The sequence below is a fragment of the Sphaeramia orbicularis genome, chromosome 20 (genome assembly GCF_902148855.1).
Source record: "Sphaeramia orbicularis chromosome 20, fSphaOr1.1, whole genome shotgun sequence".
NCBI classification, from domain to species: domain Eukaryota; kingdom Metazoa; phylum Chordata; class Actinopteri; order Kurtiformes; family Apogonidae; genus Sphaeramia; species Sphaeramia orbicularis.
Window position 1 is genome coordinate 20,578,184 of NC_043976.1, and position 22,441 is coordinate 20,600,624.

A 22,441-nucleotide genomic window follows, 5' to 3' on the forward strand; every position below is an offset into this window, starting at 1 on the left:
ACTCACACAGCCCATGGAAGCAAGACCCTCAGATGTATAGACATATGAAAATGCACTAGTAGCCTCTGACTGTATTTTACAAATGTGTTCCCTTCTCCCTTTCGTCGGCAGCCTTTTTTGGCAAGTACCTCAACGAGTACAATGGCAGCTACATTCCACCTGGGTGGCGAGAATGGGTTGGATTGATCAAAAATTCCCGCTTCTATAATTACACTGTCTGTCGGAATGGTTACAAGGAGAAACACGGTGCTGATTATGCCAAGGTATGTTCCCATAACTTCTAAAAAGGGACCATTAACTCAATCACTCATTTGTTTTTCCCTCTATGACTTATTATAAAGACTGACAAATTGCAGGTTCCAGTTGACTTATAAATACAGACAGTGGCACACTTCACTTATCACAGTTATGATCCAGGCTGGCAGGAATTCTCATAGGAGAATTAAAGGGAATGAGCTGACTTGGGTTGGCGTCTCCTTTTTCTGCAGTATCCCTTTATTAGAACGCACCTTACCTTAAGATTTAGAAACTGTAAAACTGAAACATCTTTATGAGAACCTGTGATAAATCCAACCATCCACTTGTTTTTGTCTCTTTCCTCGTCTGCTCCTTTTTGCCTTGCTATAAAACTATTTTGTGCTGTAGTAACCTAATTTTAAAAAGGGGAAATTTCAGTTTGCCACTGTCTGACTGTGAAAATCAACACTGTGGTAATGCTGTCTTTTTGTGCCTCTGGTTGGCATCAGTCATCAATCTTCCCCAAATGTTTTTATAAGAGCAGTCAGTTTGTTTTTGCAGCAGCATGCCAGTATCTTCCGAGGTAGAGTAGTCCTGGGTACATGAGGAATCTATGAGGAGGTCTTATAGTTTGGATGCATGTCAAGTTTCAAGATGGACTGCCCAAAAGATGGGCACACAAATGTTAGCATTGCTGTCCCTGTGCCAACTTGGACTGAGGTGTAAAGTTACCCACAAGCTGAGGCCAAAGTGTTTACAGGACATGGGCTTGGTCAGCAGATTGTGGTTTACAAACCAAATGGACACACTATTTGCAATTGACTGCCAAAAACCATCAACCTGTGACTACTAGGACGATTTTAGACTCCTACAGGGTGAGAAGGTTGCGGTATTCCACACAGATTGCAGCTGGCTCACAAAGTCATTTGTGATTTGATGAGGCACTTGCCCAGTGATTTCATTCAGTTAGGTCCCATCAGATTTTCCATCTGTAGGAGGATGAGTTCACTGAGGTTGAGGCCTTTGACAAAGAACTTCTGTATGAGATTTTGATTAAGGATTTTGTCCATAAATGTAAAGACACAGTGCAGCCTGAAACACTATAGCCTGAGGGATGATTTTGTACGGATTATCAGGTCTTAATGTAAAATGATAAGGGATCAAGCATCTTTGAATAAACAGACAGTAGGTAGTGCACTGCATTAATAGTCAAAACATATGGATTCTAAAACTAGAAAACATGTAATTCTCAACAACATATATGATTATGTAACTGTCACGTATGACTGATCAGCTACAAAATGATCACGGAATCATTAGACATTTAAGCATTTACTTCTATTAAGATTTCATAGCTTTTGGCATGCTACTCTCCATGACACTGTCACTTCCTTTTGACCTGCCACAACCCTCAGCGGTTCACATTATGGAGAGTTGGCAACACCGAGACAAGTATGGCAACATTTTGCCATGTGCACGCAATCACCAGCCTTCATAGGCATGTGCAGCGCCAGGCCATTAAAGCTGCCCTGGCTATAAAGCCTATTAATAGAGACAGGATGCATTGGCCAAACCCACTTCTGACATTTCAGGGAAATCACCCTTTACTCTTTTATTCTGAACCTGGCACTCCCTTCCGTATGTTGTATGCCAGGCAACAACCGTGACATGCCAGAACTGCAGGTAGAATGGCTAATCTACTGACAGCAACTTGGCAAATGCTATTATGATTTTAGTTCAGGGTGTGATCTATTGTACAAATAAAAAAAATAAAAAAAAAAACACCAGGGCATAATAGAAGGTCATGCCTGTGTGTTTTTAATGTGATGATTTCACATTTCCTGTGTCTGAGTCCTTTACAGTAAGCCGCACTGTCATGATAGACCACTCGTTGTTCATTATATGGAAATATGAACAGAGGACTGAGAATTAGAAACCCTGTGATTTTCCTATCTAATGTAAACAACTCATCACTCACTGTGGTTCATTGTTTTGGTGATGCCTGAGGCTTCTATCTTTAGAATTTATTGTGTCTGATTCATGTTACATTATATCAGCATGTGCCTGGGTAAACCAGCAAGCATGGAAGAAAAGGAGACATGTTAAAGGAAAATGAATAGAATCAAATGAAGCCAAGTTGATGAAAGAGGATGGATTAAATAGGCAGAGAGGAGCAGAGGGTGGGAGCCGTCATAACAACATACCATTTGAGAGCACCAGGCTTGTCTCACCATCAAGAGGTGTCACATTCAATAGTGCAGAGATTCACTGATGAGGCAACAGTCCATATACTGTATACACACACACACACACACACACACACATACACACAGCCACACACACTCTCTCACATTTACACACACAGGCAGACTGCCAGCTGTTGACTCGTCAGATTGGTACTGTAGTGTACTCAATGGCCCCGGTTCATATCCCCACTGGCCCTCTCAATTTATTTGAAAATTACTGGACGAGGAAAAGCAACAGCAACAACATGTCATGGTGATTGAATGTGTTGCTGCAAACGACTTTATCAATGCCCGTCTTGTGCATTTTTCTCAGACCTTTACTTTGAGCTTTCTCTGGAAGCTTTTTCAGCCCACCAACGCCTAGTAATGGTATTCATGGTGTTATTTGATCTCCTTTTCCAGGACTATTTCACAGATCTGATCACCAACGACAGCATCAACTTTTTCCGTATGTCCAAGAAGATGTATCCTCACCGCCCGGTGATGATGGTCATCAGCCACGCTGCTCCACACGGCCCAGAAGATTCAGCGCCTCAGTACGCTGAGCTCTTCCCTAATGCTTCACAGCACATGTAAGTTACATTCAGGATCAGATTATATCGCACACTCAGCAGGGTTTGGTAAACGATTTCAAAGCCCATATTTACCGTCTTATACTGTACTGCTGTTACTTGGGATTCATGTCATTAACATCCAGTTTGAGTTTTTATGATTTGGTGTACCTAACATGCTTACAGTATGCACACTCCTCAAACCCCAGTGATGACAGGTTGCTGAGAAGCTGCTAGGGTCTACAACTGTGGAAGCGTGAAATCAAAATGATTTATTATCCAAGAATAGCTGGGGAAAATACCAGTGAGAAGATCAGGGATCTTTTTTTTATGTAGAGTTGTTCTTATGCCAAGCCCACATTTGCCTCCCACAACTCTCATCAGTGAGTTGAGGCCGTCCTGCAATACTCTGGGTCGTTCCATGGCAACATGCCCTGCCAGCTCTAGGTGGGCTCCCAGTATTCTCCCAGAATGCACTAGGGCACTACATAGGATAGAGATGGTGTTAAAGAAAAATGGACTTAGCTCATGTTTATTTATTTTATTTATTAATTTTTTGCACTTCATTCCTATCAGTTTGTTTCCCACCTTATGTTGTCTGCTCATCTGTTTCTCCGTTTCACTCTTTATTTATCTTTCCCTCTGACTACCTCTGTTTTTGTTTCTTTTTCCCATCCCTACTCGCTCACCCCAGCGCTCATTCTCTCCTGTGTAGTACGTGGAGGACTTCCTGACCCCATCCATATCAATCAGTAGTAGTACGAGCAGCTCCTGGGACGAGAGGAATGCATTGTGTTCTTTGGAACACCCTTTGTGACATTATTAATTTATTTTTAGCTTGAGCCTTCGGGCAAAGGGGGCGGAGCTGGGGCCCTGGGGTGCCGGGGGGGGTTGCCCCAGTGATTGTGTAGGTGCTCTGTGTGTAATATGTTGTGTGGTTACTGTGGCAGCGCAGGTGGTTGGCATGGGTGGGTGTATGTTTTGACATTTGTTGACAATACACTTCAATAAAAGATATGGAAACTGTTTTCACAGGAGGTTATTATGGAACAATTTTTTATAGATTTTGTTTTGACACTGTTTGAGTACCTTCAGACAGGTTTAGAAACCATTTACACTGACTTCCTATGGTTTCTTTGGTTTTGTGTTCGTGGCAGACACAATGGTAAACTTATTTGTAATGCACAGAGTTGAGAAGAGACTGCGTGGCAGTAAAGGAGGAGCCGCCTCATAAATCAAATGAGCGTCTGTACTTTTGACAGCAACAATAGCAGGGGAGGGTTTGATGTTAATGTCATTAACATTCCTTACTGAAGGTATTTTCACCCTGTCTCTTAGATGTTGGCCAAGTTACTGACTCGCTTCCAACTCTATAGATGTGGTTAAGTTTCTCGGCGGCGTGTCTTTCTATAGCAGAGTGAATGGGAGTTATTCTGGTCGTAGCTCAACAAGTTGCTTCAGGGAATGTTGGTAATCCTCATGCTGTATGTGTCTGTTAAGTTTTGTAAGGTCATGAGGCAGTCTGGGGTGAACAGCGGACTATGGGCTGCTGTAATCCAGGGCTAATACCACAAAACACAAACCGATATGTGACAGGTGGCAGGTGTGACCTCTCCTATGGAACTTACTTCATTCCTCTGACCTTTGCATTCCTGGTTTCCCGCTGCCCAGGGCCCCATACCTTGGTGGCCCACTGCCCAGAGACAGGTCCCTTTGTGGAGCTTATTAGACCGCCTGGTTAGGTGGGTGAAGAGTTCACCCTTCTCACAAAGCAGGCCTGGGGAGATGAGGGCAAAAGGCAGTTCACTCAATCAGAGCAAAGCAGCTCCCATCACAGGTCTTCATTAAGAGTCCTGATACTTTGTCCAAGAGCTGCTTATTAAGGGCCAGAAACAGGTTCTGTTAGATCATAGTTTGTTTTAGAAAATGGAAAAATTAGAAAGGACAAAAGTGAATGTCACGCAGAGGTTTACAGTAGAACTCATGTTATAGCTTATACCATAACCGACAGGTGAACAGCTTCTCCCAGCTACAGCTTCACAAACTGACTGCTTCTGCCTCCTCCCCGCTGTTTATCCACTCTTGTTATTCCCCCATTTGAAATGACCATGACTTATTGAGTTTTTGGTCCAGAGGTTGTTGCAAACTTGACTTTGGGGCCTATTATTTTCATAAGCATGTGCCAACCCTCAAATGACTTGTCTGTGCCAAGAGCGCAGTGGAGCAAGGAGACTCTCGTCTGTGTGTGAGGAGAGAGATGGTCAGAGAAAGGTGTGGAAAAACAGCTACGGCGCTGGCTGCTCACTATTTAGACATTTCCTTCAACAAACAGAGCAGCTATTTATGCGTGTCAAAATGCAGTGGACAACTGTGGCACCTGTTACTGAGCAGTAGTTTGTGAAAAGTAGCAGACAGGTGTTTTTTGGCACCCTGAATGGGCTCTTCATAGTTGTTACATGCTCTGATAACTTGTTGTAGATGGACGCTCCTAAAGATTTTCTTGCATCTGTGTGACATAGACAAAATATAGTGTACATATGTTTCATAAATCTAAACTCAAATATCATACTTGTCTTATTATAGTGTTTTAATGTGAATTTCATTAGTTTCTTCACATTTTCACTCCTCCGTGCCTTTTTTTCATTCTAGTACCCCAAGCTACAACTATGCCCCAAATATGGACAAACACTGGATCATGCAGTACACAGGCCCCATGAAACCCATCCACATGGAATTCACCAACTTTCTCCACCGGAAAAGGTTGCAGACACTGATGTCTGTCGATGACTCGGTGCAGAAGGTAAGTTCTCTACATAATTATGTATAGGCATTTTTGGGATTAAGAGAAGTCACCCTGCGGCGTGTACTATGTTGCCCAAAAATTTTTGGGTAGTCCACAAGCATCCTCTCATCATCTCCAATTTCGCTCCCCAGGTTTTTGACATGCTAGAGGAAACTGGGGAGCTGGACAACACTTACATTATCTACACAGCAGATCATGGATACCACATTGGTCAGTTTGGGCTGGTCAAGGGCAAGTCGATGCCTTATGACTTTGACATCCGTGTTCCATTTTTCCTCAGAGGACCTAATGTAGAGCCAGGGGCAGTGTAAGTCCAAGTTGCATTAGTGTTACTGATCTTACATTGTCATTACATTGTTTCTGCATGCCTTCCGAATGTACCGCATCACCATTTTAAGAAAAGTGAAACTTCGGTTGGTTTTGTCATTTTTATGTAATTGTAATTACGAAGGTTAAGTAAACCTTCTGGATATGCACTTCTTCAGAAACCCTCATCTGGTGCTTAACATTGACCTGGCTCCCACGATTCTCCACATTGCCGGGCTGGACACCCCTCCAGACATGGATGGAAAGTCCATCCTTAAGCTGCTGGAACAGGAGAGGACTGGCAATAGGTTTGTATGGCTCTATCATGCCATGCTGTCATGGATATTATGTACAGTAATTACACAGTGTGCATAATATGTGCAACAGCCCTGTTCATTTGCCATTATTGAGCAAATGCAAATTTCCATAGCCAAAATGATTACTTTTGCTCCAGCTGCGCACAAAGTGGGTTCAAGGCAATTTGGCGGTTTTTCTCCAGTTGACAGACTTTGGCTCTGATTTATTGAGGTTCTTCTTATGAAGTTTATTGTAGAAATTGTTTGCCGAGTTGATTTATACTACATGTATCAGCAAAAGAGTTTACATCCACATTAAAGAAAAGTTTTGGCAAAGAAACACATTAATTGAATCAATCAGTCGAATGAAAAAACAGCATTTACACCATTCTCTGGCACCCATAAGGTGTTAGGCTCATTGTGATCAACCTTCACTGTGTTTGCCAGCTGCGTTCCTGACATAATACTGCTGATAGTGAGTGCATAGGCCATATGAATTCTATAAACTTTGTACGTTTTGTTTTCCCAGATTCAAACCCAACCGGAAACCCAAAGTCTGGAGGGACACATTCCTTGTGGAGCGAGGGTAAACTAAAGTTCTTTATTCCCTTTCCACACCACAGACACATCCATGTCATTTCAGAGCATTGTATGTCACACAAACCTGACAAAACATTTCAATGAACCCAAAACGTGCAGGACTCGATGCACGCTGTCCTCTGTCTTCCAGCTACATGGTCTCTTTTCCAGTTATTTGTTATCTGACAGACATTTCCTGACCACAGTTGGCTTGGAAGGCAATAATGGTTGAAGAGGTTGAAGTATTCTAAGCTGTTTGGTAAAGCTATAAGCGGCTGGCAGATTATGACAGTTCATGAAAGAGGTGCTGACACATGCGTAACCAAGGCATTTGATCATTTACAAGAAAAACAAGAGTCTTTGTCTTCTGAAGGGGTCTTGCATATATCGAGCACATGATGGGGCACTAAACCTGACTTTGTCTGCATTTCGTGCATTGGCAGAGACAGACGGAAGATACATTTCAGTAACTTGGTAAAGCTAGACACGTGCAAAATAAACAAAGGCCAGCCAAGCTCAGGATGATGTTACCTGAGGAATGGCTCACACTCAATCCACTCATACAGGACATGTCACCAGTTCCCCCAGTGTGGAATGCAGCAGCCACACTATAGCCAACACTTGACTGTTTCTCCAAGACTGTTTTCTTTGTAGTGCACGCAATCACATACAATACATGCTCTCTCATAAAACCCTGCCAGTTCTTTATTTAACTTCTTTACTGTAGCTAGATATATGTTGCAGAAAATGATACCTCCGATTTGACAGCCATCCTTTGTTCGGTTGACATGTTAAGCTGCACTAATGCAAGGGGTGCACAGACAGAAAAACTGACAGTTTGGAGAGGAATAATCCCACCAACTTTTTCTACACATTTTTTTTTCTTTTGCTTGGGCACCTTTATTAAAACATAGAGGCATTGGTTCAAAGAGAAATTGAAGAGAACAGTACCAGTGGTTGTGGCCAGAGAATTCTGGCAGCATGTGCAATGATACTGTATGTTACAGTATGTCACGCTCTGCCATACAGCTGCTGTTTTCTTCCCCAACTATCATTTCCTCATATCCTCATTTTTTTCACATTCGTTTCGTTGGCCCTCACTTCTTCTTTCCAATAATTTGCTCATATGCCAGTAACTACGTCAATATCTGCAGGCACATTTCCTGTGAAAGGAGAACAAGTTAGTTCTACTGCCATGCATGACGATCAGTCTCCCTCTGGTCTAGATGACATAAGTAGTAGCTGGTCTAAAGACTGTTGTTTATGAATTAAAAAGTATGGCCTTTGACCTGCGAGGGGGGGCTTTAGCACTTTTAATCCGTACCTCCATTAATCCACAATGTATATAAGGGCTGTCTTCTTGTGAGCTTGTGTCTAAATGCCGAGATTAGCCTCTGCGAACCTTTCACTTGACTCACTGAGCTCAGTCACACACACACACACACACACACAGAAGCTAATGTTTTTCTGTACTGGTCATGTGTGATGATGTATGATTCAGTATCCTCACGTGACCTTACAGTACTGCTCCTATGAGCCAGTGAAATACTAATGACAGCTGGGACTGACTGCTTTGTATGAGAATGTAATCATCTACCACGTAATGTAGCCATAAGGGAGTGACATCGACAACAACTGTTAGCTTTTTAATCACCCTTGGCTAAAGGCTAGAGACTACAGCCAAGCCGGTGTGTGAACATTGGCCATTTTCCCCTGGAACACTGTGCTAAATGGGACTGGACTGGACAAGACAACGGTCCTACTCTTAAAGGGGACAGGTTGCTTTTTACTGTGTTGTCACTGCCATTCTGTCTGTGGATTGTGAGCAGCCAGGCCATGTTGGCAGAGAGCGTGGGCTAGAGCTGGGGATAGGGGGCTTGGCATTGCTAAAGGAAAGACTCAGCCAGGCCTTGTGGTGGTGGCACAGGAGAAGGTGGCAGGGCATTTGAGTCCGATGCCAAGCCGAGGTCAAACAGCTTGGCCTGGAGCTGAGCACTGGTGTGAGGCTGAGTTGAGCTGCATGCCCAGACCCTCTGGCACACACAGACGCTACATAACTTATCCATTTACTGGCTGTGACCATGAGAGACACACACGGCTGGTCGTGACAGAAAGTAAAAAACAGGAAACACTGTTAAAGCTAAGGAAACTTTTCTATGCTTGTTTTAGTACCGCAGTATTTTAATAGTTTAATAGTAGATTGACTCCCTAAATTAGGGTATATTTGATTGATTTCCCTTCCATTCCATTTGCTTTTGTTGTGCAGAAAGATCCTGAGAAAGAAGGATGACTCAGTGAACACTCAGCACACCAACAGCCTCCCCAAGTACAAGAAGGTCAAAGAGACGTGCCAGCAGGCCGAATTCCAGACACCCTGCGAGCAGCCTGGACAGGTAAAACAAACACACCCATGTGCACGCAACTCGACTTATTCCTTCAAATCTTTGAGAACAAAAAGGAGTTCCCTGCATATGCATGAAGCCAGTTATTTGAGTTTTCTTCCAGAAGTAATGCTTCATGCGACCTCTCAGCCTGACACAGCTGCTGCCTGTTGAACTTTCCTCCAAAACCACAAATCAAATAGCCATTTACGGAACATCAGTTGGTTCATAATTGGAGCCTTTAGCACTATTTTGTGGTTCAGTCATTTGTTGGTACTTCTCTTTCATCTATGCCCATTAATTTTCTGGCAGACCAACAACCAAGTGTTATAGTATGTGGCCTTGGTGCAGACGGTCCTGAATAATACAAATTTGTTACAAGTTTCAGGTAGCATTAAATGACAGACGGAGCTTTTGAACAGGTTACTAATCCGGTCCAGATCCATTTTATAGTTACCTAAATGCGCATTTGTCATTTATTAAATGCGGCAATGGAAAATCAGTCCTTTTTCAGCAGTGCTAGTGTCAATAGGTGCATATGTATAGTGTGCGCACATGTGAAAGTGTATAAGAAATGCCCAGAAAATTCTTGTGGCTATAATTGCAGCATTAACAGTTTACATCATAATGCGGTGCTGCATTACACCAAGTATTAGCTGTAGTCACAAGCAGTCCGTCTGGCATGATTTAGCATGGCCTCCCAGTGAGAAAGCACCCTGAAAGGCAGTAAAGTGCAGGGCAAGATGGTAATACTACACACAGCTGGTAAGGGTTTATTGTTGCCTTTTTATTTTTCTTTATTCTGTCTGACTGTAGCTCTTCTTTCTCCTGTACAGAAACAAATGATGTTGAGGAGTTAGGCAGCAATATTTTCTGTCACAAGTACTAAAATAGTTTAAGGAGTTTTAAAACAAGGACATTAAACTGTTGAAAGAATACAAAAAGGGTTGTTTTTGAGCGGAACTTCTGAAAAGTGACTGCCCTTTGAAAATGACCACATAATCTTGGACAGACCGACCAGATTTTTTCAGAGAACCCAACTTGCGCTGTGTTTTTTGTTGCAAAGCTGTTGTGGTCATTTGGATTCAACCATGTGATAACGGAATGGGTTTGTTGTGGGTATGTCAGATCTACCCACCAGGGACAAAGAGCAACCTCTATTACTGTACATCTCGGGGTACACGACAATGGGAGCGACTTGCGGGTCTTTCACTAACCACTTACATTTCAACATGTATGATCAGCCGTGTCTGCTCATAACGACTTCTCTACCTCCTCGGGTTTTCTGTACTCGGCTAAAGCAGTATTGTTGACCCTCAGAGGGAGGGAGAGGAACAAAGAGGGACAGAGATTGTTTTTTTTCGTGAGTGACAATACATCTCTGTCTCCCTTGCTTCTTGATATAACAGCTCTGTTGGGCCCGTAAGCTCTTAGTCACTATACGAGCCTTCCAGAAGAAACCCGATCTGCCTTATGGTCCTTTGTTTGGACCGTTTTTCCCACACTCACCGCTGATCATTTGCGCCGTGCTCTGCAGATGTGTCTCCTCCATTTATACAAGACCTCACCAGCAGCACTAGTCACAGCAGTTAGCCAAAACTTTCTTTGCCTTGTGGGAATAAATGTTGAGAAAGACAAAAGAGGATGTAGGAGAGTGCGTGGCTATGTATTTACACAATTTTTCTGGTGACGCACTTGGCATAGGCCACGTGTGAGAGTGATAGGACTTTCCACTTTGTTTTCAGACACCAGACAGACCCAGTTCATTTCATGTGGTCATTTTGGTTTATCTTTGCTGGTGCTTTTTGGATGTCTTTCTTTCCCACAGGCTGAGATTGGCCTGATATGTCAGTCAGAAGCAAGTGTTTTAAAAAGATTCTTTAAAAAGTATGAGTACCCAGGCTCTGTCTGGAAATCTGAGGTTGCATCTTTCACATTGTTCTTTCTATAATAAGCTATGTCAGAAAAATCTATCCAGTGAAAAAGTATTATCCTAAAAATCCTAAAAGATACAGATCACAGACCTTGAATGGTTTTCATTTGCGGGAAATCTACGCATAGAAATTAAGTTACAAGATGGGAAATCATGTGGGAATTTTTATTTTTCATTGTGTATTTTTGCTTTGCTAACGTTGACAGAAATGGCACTGTGTGGAGGAGATCACCGGGAAGTGGAGGATACAGAAGTGTAAGGGTGGCGCTTCCAAAGAGGGCTCCAGAAAGAGGGCCCGTAGCCTGAAACCCCGCAGCAGCTATGACCACAGAGAGAGGGGCTGCGACTGCGGCGACAGCCTATTAAAACCCTCCAGAGCTGACCGCCGCTCTCACCGCCAGTTCTCATCCTCATCCGGCCAGCGTGAGTACAAGTTGACGAAGGATATTAAGTTACTTTAAATGATGGAGGGTGAGATATTCAAATGTGTGGCGTTATTTGGAGGGGATGGAGGTTCTGGAGGGGGCAGACAGTTTCGGTCAATATTCTGTTCTTTGTGTTGACGTCAGCCTTGCAGTACCACTTAGAGAAAAAGAAGTCTGCAAAGGCTTATGGCTGCTTGGTTTCCTGTAATGGATTATTTTTGCTCTAAAAGGAGACAGATGCAAGGAAAAAGCAAACATCCTGCAACAAGTCCTGGAATTTGTTCTGTGGATGATGCCCTGGGTGCGCTGTTGAAGTTGTGGTTTGGAGTGGTTTGATGCCCTCTAGTGTAGCTCAGAAAATCTGCAACATGACACATTCTTCTTTTTTTATCGACTAGGTTTTCGACCACGTTTCGTCCACACGAGGCCCGCCAGGTCGCTTTCTGTGGAATTCGAAGGACAGATATACGACGTTGACCTTCAGGCAGATGACCAGTCAGCTGTCCGCCGTCGTGTCCTCACTAAGCGTCACTACAATGCAGAGGACCCAGAGTTTGACTTGGGGTCAGATGATGGGTCAGAGGAAATGCTAGCAGATGACACCAATGCTGTGGGATACCCGAACTCTGTCAAAGTTACCCACAAGTAAGAGGCAGCCTCCCACCAGTACCATCAAATATAAAAACTGGGTACAAATCAATGCATTTATGATGCATTACATTTGTTTTAGGTGCTATATCCTGATAAATGACACTGTCCACTGTGAGAGGGAGATCTACCAGTCCTCCAGAGCCTGGAAAGACCATAAGAGTTATGTGGACCAGGAGGTGGGTGCACCTTGGACTTACCCACACATTTGTACAGTTATGGTACTTCTTGTTTGTGGTTGAGGGTTTGTTGTGACTGATATTTCTTTTCCAGATCGAAGCACTTCAAGACAAAATCAAAAACCTGCGAGAAGTAAGAGGCCATCTGAAGAGGACACGGCCGGACGAGTGTGACTGTGGAAAGAAGGGGTTAGCTGTTCAAATTTGACCACAAAAATACTTTTCTCTGTTATGTTATTTCTATATGGAATGCAAGCTATGTATGACTTCTGTTAGGCCTCATGCCAAAGCCTTTTGGAGTCCACAGATGGACAGTTTTCTATCCGGTCCTTAGTCTCTTTTTCTGTTCATAAAACCAGCTATTATAGCAAAGGAGACAGAAACAAGGCAGAGAGATTGAAGAACAGGAATGATCAACTCCATCCATTTAAGTGAGTTTCTCGTCCACTCTAATCATGGGTTTGTCCTGTGTAGTATCATCCCTTTCATTAATAATTAACCCATAAAGACCCAGTGCTACTTTTGAAGCAGTTCCAAAATAGTTTTTTTTTTCTCTTTATTTAAGTGATTTATCACTATTTATTCTCATACTATCCTCCGCAATTTGTGGTTTTTCAGTGAAATCAGTTTTTTTTCCTATATTAAATTCACCAATCATGTAGATATTCATAAAAGCTCAAATTAAATTGAGGGTTATAATATCAAAAACAGAGAAAACTGAAGAAAAAGTGACTTTTTCAACTAAGATATCATTAAGTGAACATAAACCCAGTGTCTCCATCTACTGTCATTTATCAAACTCCATTGGTTTTACTGGTGAATCAACTTTGTAGAAGATGACGGTGTTTCCAGGTTCACTACGGAACCTCTGAACATCCAAATGGGTCACATCTGATGACCATGAAAAGATTTTGCACCAATTATTTACATGTATTGATAGGATTAGTGGATCAACAGGTATTAAACAGTTTAGATCAGTAGATGGTTTTGGTCAACCGGTGGCTATTTGGGTCTTTATGGGTTAATACTGACCATGAAGCCACAAATATCTGAAATGACTTACAAATATCACATCTTACAGGAGTGTTGTTTTTACTAGACATTTGCATGGCCACTGCATGACAGGTCCAGGCAAGACTTTACCACTAATGGTCACCCTCATTAGAGAACTGTGTAGATTCCACATGTCCAGTCCAGCATGTGTGTGTGATGTGTTACCTGTTCTGTGATGTGCTGAATGTTTACATTCCTCTGACCACGATGAAACAGGTTTCTAAAGGAAGCATGTCATCTAAGAAGAGTGTTCGGTCTCTCAAAATAGATTTTAAATGACAAAAGCATGTACGGAAAAGACATATTTTATGTTTTGTACGTGTGTCTGGAAGTGATTGAGTCGCATGGAAAGATAGAATGACTCAACAGAGCGGAGATCAGTCAATCCCTCAAACACAGTGATCATCTTGCACCAGGAAACATTGGGAACAGATTATACCAATACAAAGCAGCTGTTTGAGAAGTGCCTGGTGTGTATTTAGGCAGGCAGGAAGAGAGGACAGTGGCTAGAATGTCATCTGAGAGAAAATTGGACATAGTAAGAGTTTAAACTTAAAAGTAAACAGACTGTCATACCCTGGCATGAAGCGATGCCTTCTGGAAGTCCCCTCTACATCTCCCAATACTGCGGTTACTGGCATCAGAGGGGTTAGGGGCTGATGTCATGTTTGCAAAGCACACTTTTGTAATTCTCTCACGTTTTTTTTTTTTTTGTCTGACAGGGAAGCTGCGAAAGAAATAGATGCACGGGCCCAGTTGTACAATGAGATCCGCAGAAGGAAGAAGGAAAGGAAAGAGAAGAAGCGACAGAGGAAGGGAGACGACTGCAGCCTGCCAGGACTCACCTGCTTCACGCATAACAACGACCACTGGCAGACGGCGCCTTTCTGGACTCGTACGTATATCAACTACAACATACTCGCAGCTCGGTTATTGTTATTTTGTCTTGTTTAATTCAGAATGGCAGAAGAAGCCGGATTAGAACAGAGGTGGTTTTGCTTTTACACAGGGTCTTAAAAAGTCTAAATAGTCTTAAAAAAAGTCTTTAAAATGTATTAAATTTAATGTAGTGGGTCTTGAGTTATGTTGCCATAAATTTGTTCTCTGTATTGTGTTTAAATGTGTCCAAGCTACAAAAAAAGTAACGTTATCGCTAATTTTGCAGCTCTTGTTGAAAAATGAATTGTAACGGTGGGAATCAAGACATTAGAGTAAATAAATACATTTTCCTAAATTCTAGGAGTCATGAATTTTTGCCAGTATGGCCGTGAAATGGACATTAAATTCTATTCTAAGTAGTCTTAAAATGTCTTAAATTTAAGTTGTAGAAACCTGTAGGAACCCTGTTACAGCATCATTGGATATTGTTCATTTGTTAGGTCTGTAGTCAAAATACTTACAGTGAATCTGAATTATTACTAGTGGGCGGATTCTGTGCATGCACCAGTTCCAACAACAACACCTACTGGTGCCTTCGAACCATCAACGAGACCCACAACACCTTGTTTTGTGAATTTTCCACCGGTTTCCTGGAGTACTTTGACCTCAACAGTGATCCCTACCAGGTGGGTGAACATCCGCCCTGAGTCATTCAGTTGTTACCCCGCCCCCTAAAGGGACGCAAAGGGTATTGTTTTTGGTTCGTTTGGTTTCTTTGTTTGTTTGTTAACACTCTAGCAGCAAAATTATTGGTTGAATTCATACCAAATTTGGTTTATAGATTGCCAGTGACCCAGTATAGATCTCATTACATTTTGGGAAAAGTAGGTCAAAGTTCACATTTTTAATGAATTTTTAAAATATTTTGTCCCCATTCACTTATAATGGGTGAAATTTCAAATATCTGTAGCAGCAAAAGTATTGGTTTAATTCATACCAAATTTGGTTTATAGATTGCCAGTGACCCGAAATAGGTACGGTTACATTTTGGGAAATAAGATCAAGGTTCAAATTTTTTATGAATTTTTTTAAATCTTTTTTTTTCCCCATTTACTTATCATGGACAAATTTTCACGTCTGTAGCAGAAAAAACTATTGGTTGAATTCATACCAAATTGGGTTTGTAGATTGACAGTGACCCGAAAAAGATGTCATTTCATTTTGGGAAAAGTAGGTCAAAGTTCAAATTTTTTATGGATTTTTACTTTTTTTTTTTCTCCCATTTACTTATAATGGGCAAAATTTCAAATGTCTATAAAAACATCGATTTTGTTTCAATTTACTTCAAACTTGGCGCATATACTGTATTTGTGGCAATTGATATGCTGACATCAGCACATACATAGACATGATGACATCAGCTGGACCGATACCAAAATAAGCTACAATATATGTGAGGGGCGGGGTTTGTTGTGTCTGGCACCACTTGTGTGTTTCTACTTATAGTCTCACCTGTTATAAACCATTGAAGTGAATGTCTTGCCTGTAACATAAAAGTGTTTTTTATATGCCAATGATCACACGAACCATCATTTTGGTTTTCTTTGCTGGAGACACTATATATAACATAATGAGACAATGCGATCTTTTTTGCGTGCAGCTAACCAATGCGGTGTACACGGTGGATCGAGAAGTATTGAACACTCTTCATGCTCAGCTGATGGAGATGAGGAGTTGCCAAGGGTATAAGCAGTGTAACCCTCGTCCAAAAGGCTTGGATACAGGTAACATTTATTGTTTATTGTTCCTAAATTATGACGTGAGGTGGTTGGATATTTGGACTGAAACACTGGGTTTAGCTGTAGTTGTTATGCCAACAAAGACTGAAACAGATTCAGCACAAAAAATAGCACTGGGGTCTGTCAATGTGTGTAATAGATGATGAAATATTATAATAAATAGCGTGAATTAAAAGCACATTTAATGCCAAAACTATAATATGATTAATGGTGTGGTACTAGTGATATTGGAGTACGACCAGCGCTTTGTGTGTCGTTCTGAATCTGGTTCAGCGGTGTATGTTTGCACCTTTTGCATGCTGCATGTGTATGGGAATGATCTAGTCAGTGATGCGTACTGAAAATTTCAGGTGGAGGTCAAAGAATCATCACTTACCGTAGTTTTGTGTGTCCTTTTTGCATATGTGTTAAGTGTTTTCATCATGTTGACATATACACACACACACTGACCTCTCTTTTTCATACCAGCACTTTCTGCTTCCTGGAATCTGTCTCATCTGTCCATATAAACTTTCAACCTTAAATTTGCCAGATTTTTTTTTTTTTTTTCTTTCTAATTCCAGCATTTGAATTATAGAATCACACAGTCACAAAAAGACCATGTAAGGGTTGTGTGTCCTGGCTATCTTCCTCTATGTGACTTCACTGTGTGTTAGAGATATTATTTGGAGGATGCTGTCAGCGCCGCAATTGAGGCTGTCATTTTATTCGAACCATTCATGCATCACTGCTATAATCAGCCACAGTATTTTTTTTTTTTTTTTTTTTTTTTTTACGACCACCACATGGTCCAAACATCCCTTAGAGCAGACATCCCCGCAATGGAGGTGGTTAATAAGTAATGGCATGATGACCTAAGTATGGGAAAGCTAAAGTGTTCGTGTGTGGCATGAACTGGCTGCGTTGTTTATGTCCTGAGGATAAAACTTCATGTCTGTAATTACCAGCTGGAGAGTGGAGCGGCGGAGCGGCCAAGCTAGTCTGTGAAAACTGATTGTGTTTCAGTGCTGGCATCCCCGTCTTGTCATAACCATGCCAACACATGTCACATAGCAGCCTAAAATCTCTTACGTGCACTGGCTGCCCTCGCGCGGTAACGATGCCAGCTCCGCCAACCCATAAAAATTGCTGTTGTGGTTTCATCAAGCCATGTTTTTGTTGGAAAAATAGATTATTAAAATATAACAGTTGCATGGAATGGATCTAGCAGTTACTTGCATCTATTTGTGGAGTGTGATTTAATCATCATTATCACCTGACTGCATAACCTTATGTTTTATTTCGGAGGGGAAAGCCTGTTGAACTCTGCACCCTCCAAATCACTCCTCATCTTTTCATCCAGCCAATCATACGACATGCTCCCTTCCTGTTGTTTTCCCTCCATCCTTTCTCCTTTATACTCATTTCTACCCTTTCTCCTCCTCATCCAATAATTGCATTTCTCCCTAGGGAGTAGCAGCCGTGCATGAAGAAATCTTCAGTGTGAATGATCTATTTATCTCCCTCCCACGTCTCCTTGAATCAAAGCGTTAACAATCGATTGCTTTTATTTTTCTGATTAGGAGGTAAAGATGGAGGAAGCTATGAGCCACACAGGTATCCACCAATTTTTGTTTTCTTCTTCAGTGGCTTCTCTTTAACACCTGCATGGGCCGATTTTGCCTCATTTCCACTAATATTCATCCACGGAGTGCCGGCGCTTGATCTGTGGCTGCATGCTGGGGACGTGCTAACATATCATAACAGATGATTGTGTTTATTTTTTTTTTGTTTGTTTCATTAAAGCTGCTTCATTTGTGTGCACTCGGCGTGTCTTCACTTTTTGTGCCCTGTCAGTCAGTCTGCAGCTACTTGAGCGTACAACCGGTTAAATTACCATGCTTTGCTTTGCAGTTGCCCATGTTAAAGTATAAAATCAAAGTTTTTTTAAGCTGTTAGGATAGCATGGCTAAATAATAATTGAAGTGATATGAAGTCATGAAGTGCTGAATATGTGCTTCTATCAAAGATCCACCCAAGCATCAAGTGCACGTGAATGACATGCATGATATTGTACCACCCCCCTCACCCCCATGCATCACATTCTACATAAAAACTTCACGGAATAGTTGGACATTTTGGCCAATATTTGTTTGTTTTTTTGTCAAGAATTGGATGAGAAGATTACTACTGTTTACTGAACTATACAAATAATTGGATAGAACCACACTAGTGACATTTCTCTGCTTTTATTTTCATGATAAACCAAATTAGGAGGTGTTATTTTGTAAATGAGAGGTATCCATCTTCTCATCTTATTCGCAGAAAGCATATTGCAAGATGTGGAACTATTCCTTTAGAGTCATCATCCATGCCATATCCCACCCCATCCACAAATAAACAGTCATTACATTATGTGCCGATGTAACATGGCATGCACAACATATCATATGTTTGCTGATGGCCATTAGCTAGTGGAAGAGTGGACATTAGAGTTGCTGTGACCTCTCTGTCCTCTCACTGACCTCTGCCCTCTTGACCTCTGTTTCTGGCACCTGCTTACCAGGCAACAGCAGCATCGAAAGTGGTCAAAGAGGAGACCAAGCCTCTCCTTCCTGTGAGTCCTTAAGCCTATGTCAAACCATCTCCATTCTCTAGCAGCAGTTATTAAAAGAGAGCTGATCTCACAAGGAAAGCAGACCAAAAGTGGCGCTTATATTTGTTGTTTTTCACTTTTTGACTTGCAGACAACAAACTGGGCCCAAATGATTTTGCCTTTTGCTTTGAATTTTCTTTATCTGCCTCTTTTTTCTGATAGTGTTTTGATCTATTTTGTATTTCTGTTTGTGTTCTGGGGATACATCATTCAGCAGCAAGCTCATTTCTTTTTTTTTTTTTCCCTGAGCATTTGTTGATCTCCTTTTGTTTCTTCTGCTGTTCAGATTTTGTTTTATTCCAGGTTGCCTGACTTTGCATTTCAATCCAGTCCAGGCCTATCATTAACTATGCTTTTAACTGTTTGTTGTGCAGCATATTATGTTTGATTTTATGACTGATAATGATTTTTGTCACTCTCTTATTTCTAAAACAGCATGTGTTTGCACTACTCATGGCTTGAGCATAGTGTGGATGCTGTCATATTTTTTTTAGGTCTTTAATGCTGCTTTGTAAATGTGTGAGCGTACTTGTGTGTATGAGTGTGTTGCTTGGGGCCATAAACTTGATGGAACTGGCTGCTTTAGTGAGAGCAGGAAGCTGGGCAATGCTGCATGCTGTCTGAGTGAATGTGGAAAAAAAAAAGAAAAGGAAAAAGAGTTCCTTTTTTTTTCTCTACTCCAGATTCTTACAATGTTGTTTCTCTCTTTGGCAGCACACAGCCAATATGGGACGGACGACAAGGTTAAGCTTCCTAACTTGACAGATGAGGAGGTGAACTGGCAGGGACTGGAGGATCTGTATAGCATAAACGAAAGCCTTTATGAATGTAGGCCTGACTACAGCCCCAGCCCAGACAACTGGGGCAACTTCCAGAAGGATGTAGATAATATGTTTGCACTGCTGCACATTTTTAACAAATTCAACCGAACCCATAAGCTTGACGACTCCACCCTGCCAGAGCTGGGCTCCGGGGACGGGGGAGGACTTGAGGAGGGCAGTGGAGAGGAGCTGGTCTCAGCCAGGGATCCCTGGTCGAGCTTGGTCACAGAAGCTCGCATCATCACCCCCGCCCCCAGCACCACACCATCAGCACCGCACAACTCCAGGCCCACACTGGAAAGGGAACCGAAACCTTTTGTCAATGACCTTCCTGAGAGGCTTAGTGACCGACCTGGGCTGTCGGATACGTCACAGGTAACGGTATCATCATCAGGTTCAAGAAGGGACGAGGCCGTTGTCCGCAGCCACACATGGACGCGGCAGCTGGAGGAAATGGATGGAGAGGGGGATGTTTTTAGTGGAAATGGACTGACAGAACTTGAAACCCGACACGACCACCTGCTGCGTACTCACACCAGCCTGCAGGTCCAGCTCCAGCCTGGTGTGGGCAAAAAAGACACTGCTGGCCCTCAGCAGAACCTGGGCCTGGGCCTGGGTCTGGGTCTGGACCCCGAGGAAGAGGAGGATATTTTCCGGGCCCAAGGCTACCTCCCTTTCTCCCCACAGACGGTAAAGCCCCAGGTGCAGACGAGCACCACTGGGAGCCCCCCCTCCACACAGACTGGCCCCCCACAGAGCGTCGGGGTGGTGCTGCAGGTGGGGCCTCAGCCAGCCCGACCCCTCACCTTGGACTATGAGGGTAGCGGCTCTTCTTCTCCTCAACCCTACAATCAGACCCTCTGAGGCAGAATCATGTGCTGACCAATCAGCCGTTGACCTGCTGGTCGCCATAGAGACACAGAGACACAGTGATTAGGAGATGAGCTTGCCAAAAGCAAAGGCGAGTGATGCCACCTCAGTCAGTCAAGAGTTGTACAATAAGTATTAAAGTTATTGTTTATTTTTTTACAGGTGCCTACATTTATTAGTAAACAGTGTTATGTTTCAAATATATATTTAGAAATGAGAAAGCCTTAATGCAGCTAAACTTAAGTATTGGGATTAAAATTGATTAATTCCATATGGATAACACCATTGATGTTTTTAATATATGTTCTTTTTTTTTTAATAAAACGAGTGGTGAAACCATTTTAAAAGCTGAATAAATAGTTAGTATTAGTCAGATTTAGGTACGCTCCAGTCCTCAGAGTCTATTAACCTATAAGCTGCTCAGTCATAGAATGGTCCAACAGAATAGCAACCACTCACCAGTGATATAATGGCAAAATTTACCCCAAATGCACTTTTGAACTTTTCTACATAATGATCCTCAAACTCCACAATTTGTGGCTTTGAAAATGTGTCCATTGTAAAATCTGACTTTGTGAAATAATTCTTTCTACTGTCTTCTTTTTAAAGCTAACACAAGAATTTTTTAGTCATTTCTGAAAAAGTTACAGAATCAACACGAACAATGGCATGTCTATTCCATAAGTTATTCTTGAAAAGTTGTGTTATATGTGAATATTTCTCTTTGAGAACGTTGTCAATATTAGAATTTTTGACAATCATGGAACAGTTTAATGGTTTAGCGTGTTACATGTGACAGTATAACTAATTCTGAATTCAGCAGTGGGTAAAAAAAAACAAAAAACATACCTCACACTCAATGCAACCAAGGAAAAATGCATTCATTTGGTATTTATTTTGCATGTAAGGGCACACTTCACTGATTTGTTGCACCACTGCACTAGCTGTGACTTTGCAGAGTTGTACGTTTGTTACTTTTCACAGCAATTTTTTTGTTTTTTATGTAAGGAAACTCATCATTAATAATCACAAGTAAATGCTTACACAATCACCAGGGGGTAGAAATGTTTGTTGTGTAACTTTTTTGGAAATGTCACCAAACTATCGTGTTGTATGACCTTATAGTGCTTTGATAATCCAGGATCTAGTGTTGCACAGGGCCAATTCACTTCAAGTGCAACTGTACTGTACCTTAAACTGGTTGACAGCACATTATGTTACAGCTTTGTTGATGACGTCGGTGACGTACTCGAAAGGCATTGCATTAAGCTATGTATTCCAAGTCCATTTTGGATTTCTGCCAGGAGTTAATCTCAGTTTTTGGTTTGCTTTTTGTTGCTTCAAAAGTAATTGAGATGCACCTTTTGGTTAGAAACTGGCTCTGCAGAAACCACCTCGGATGCTGTCCTTTTATTTTCTTAACAGTTATTGTGTAAGTGTTAGAACAACTCTGGTTTCAGGAAAACAGTGAAGCTGTTAAGAAATAAACCCTTGCAACCTCCCTAATGTTTCGTGTGTGTCCAAAATTGTGCTTTGTAATAATTCAGACAAGTCTTTTTTTGTTTTGTTTAATGACAAATATCAAGTATTCAAGGCATTTGTAAACCAAGTGTTCACAAACATCAATTCGATTTCTGCTCCTGAGGAACACAAAGCAATAAAAGCTTGACCTTCAGAATACAACTTCTGTCCAGGAAATTCACTTTCAGTCCAAACACTGATGTAAGGAAAATGTGTTAAAGCAAATCTACAACCTGAAGTCATCTGTGTCAGTAGTAGTCCAGGCATTCGATCAGCAGG

General features: G+C 41.8%; 1 protein-coding gene across 4 annotated transcripts in view; it reads left to right on the forward strand.

Moving 5' to 3' along the window:
• sulf1 (sulfatase 1) overlaps positions 1 to 22,142 on the forward strand; it is a 37,623-nt gene extending 15,481 nt beyond the window's left edge. The window contains exons 4-21 of one of the 4 annotated variants that reach the window (XM_030123078.1): positions 112 to 263; positions 2,886 to 3,055; positions 5,684 to 5,834; positions 5,969 to 6,144; positions 6,323 to 6,451; positions 6,969 to 7,025; positions 9,285 to 9,411; positions 11,539 to 11,755; positions 12,156 to 12,402; positions 12,488 to 12,584; positions 12,679 to 12,773; positions 12,944 to 13,015; positions 14,360 to 14,532; positions 15,060 to 15,202; positions 16,177 to 16,300; positions 17,878 to 17,911; positions 18,861 to 18,911; positions 19,665 to 19,837. In XM_030123078.1, the coding sequence (XP_029978938.1) occupies positions 112 to 263; positions 2,886 to 3,055; positions 5,684 to 5,834; positions 5,969 to 6,144; positions 6,323 to 6,451; positions 6,969 to 7,025; positions 9,285 to 9,411; positions 11,539 to 11,755; positions 12,156 to 12,402; positions 12,488 to 12,584; positions 12,679 to 12,773; positions 12,944 to 13,015; positions 14,360 to 14,532; positions 15,060 to 15,202; positions 16,177 to 16,300; positions 17,878 to 17,911; positions 18,861 to 18,911; positions 19,665 to 19,698 (2,249 nt within the window). In that variant the 3' untranslated portion in view covers positions 19,699 to 19,837. Of the gene's footprint in view, positions 1 to 111; positions 264 to 2,885; positions 3,056 to 5,683; positions 5,835 to 5,968; positions 6,145 to 6,322; positions 6,452 to 6,968; positions 7,026 to 9,284; positions 9,412 to 11,538; positions 11,756 to 12,155; positions 12,403 to 12,487; positions 12,585 to 12,678; positions 12,774 to 12,943; positions 13,016 to 14,359; positions 14,533 to 15,059; positions 15,203 to 16,176; positions 16,301 to 17,877; positions 17,912 to 18,860; positions 18,912 to 19,664 lie in introns of all 4 variants that reach the window. The other 3 variants (XM_030123079.1, XM_030123076.1, XM_030123077.1) reach the window with 3 other exon arrangements.
• Positions 22,143 to 22,441: the final 299 nt, after the last annotated feature.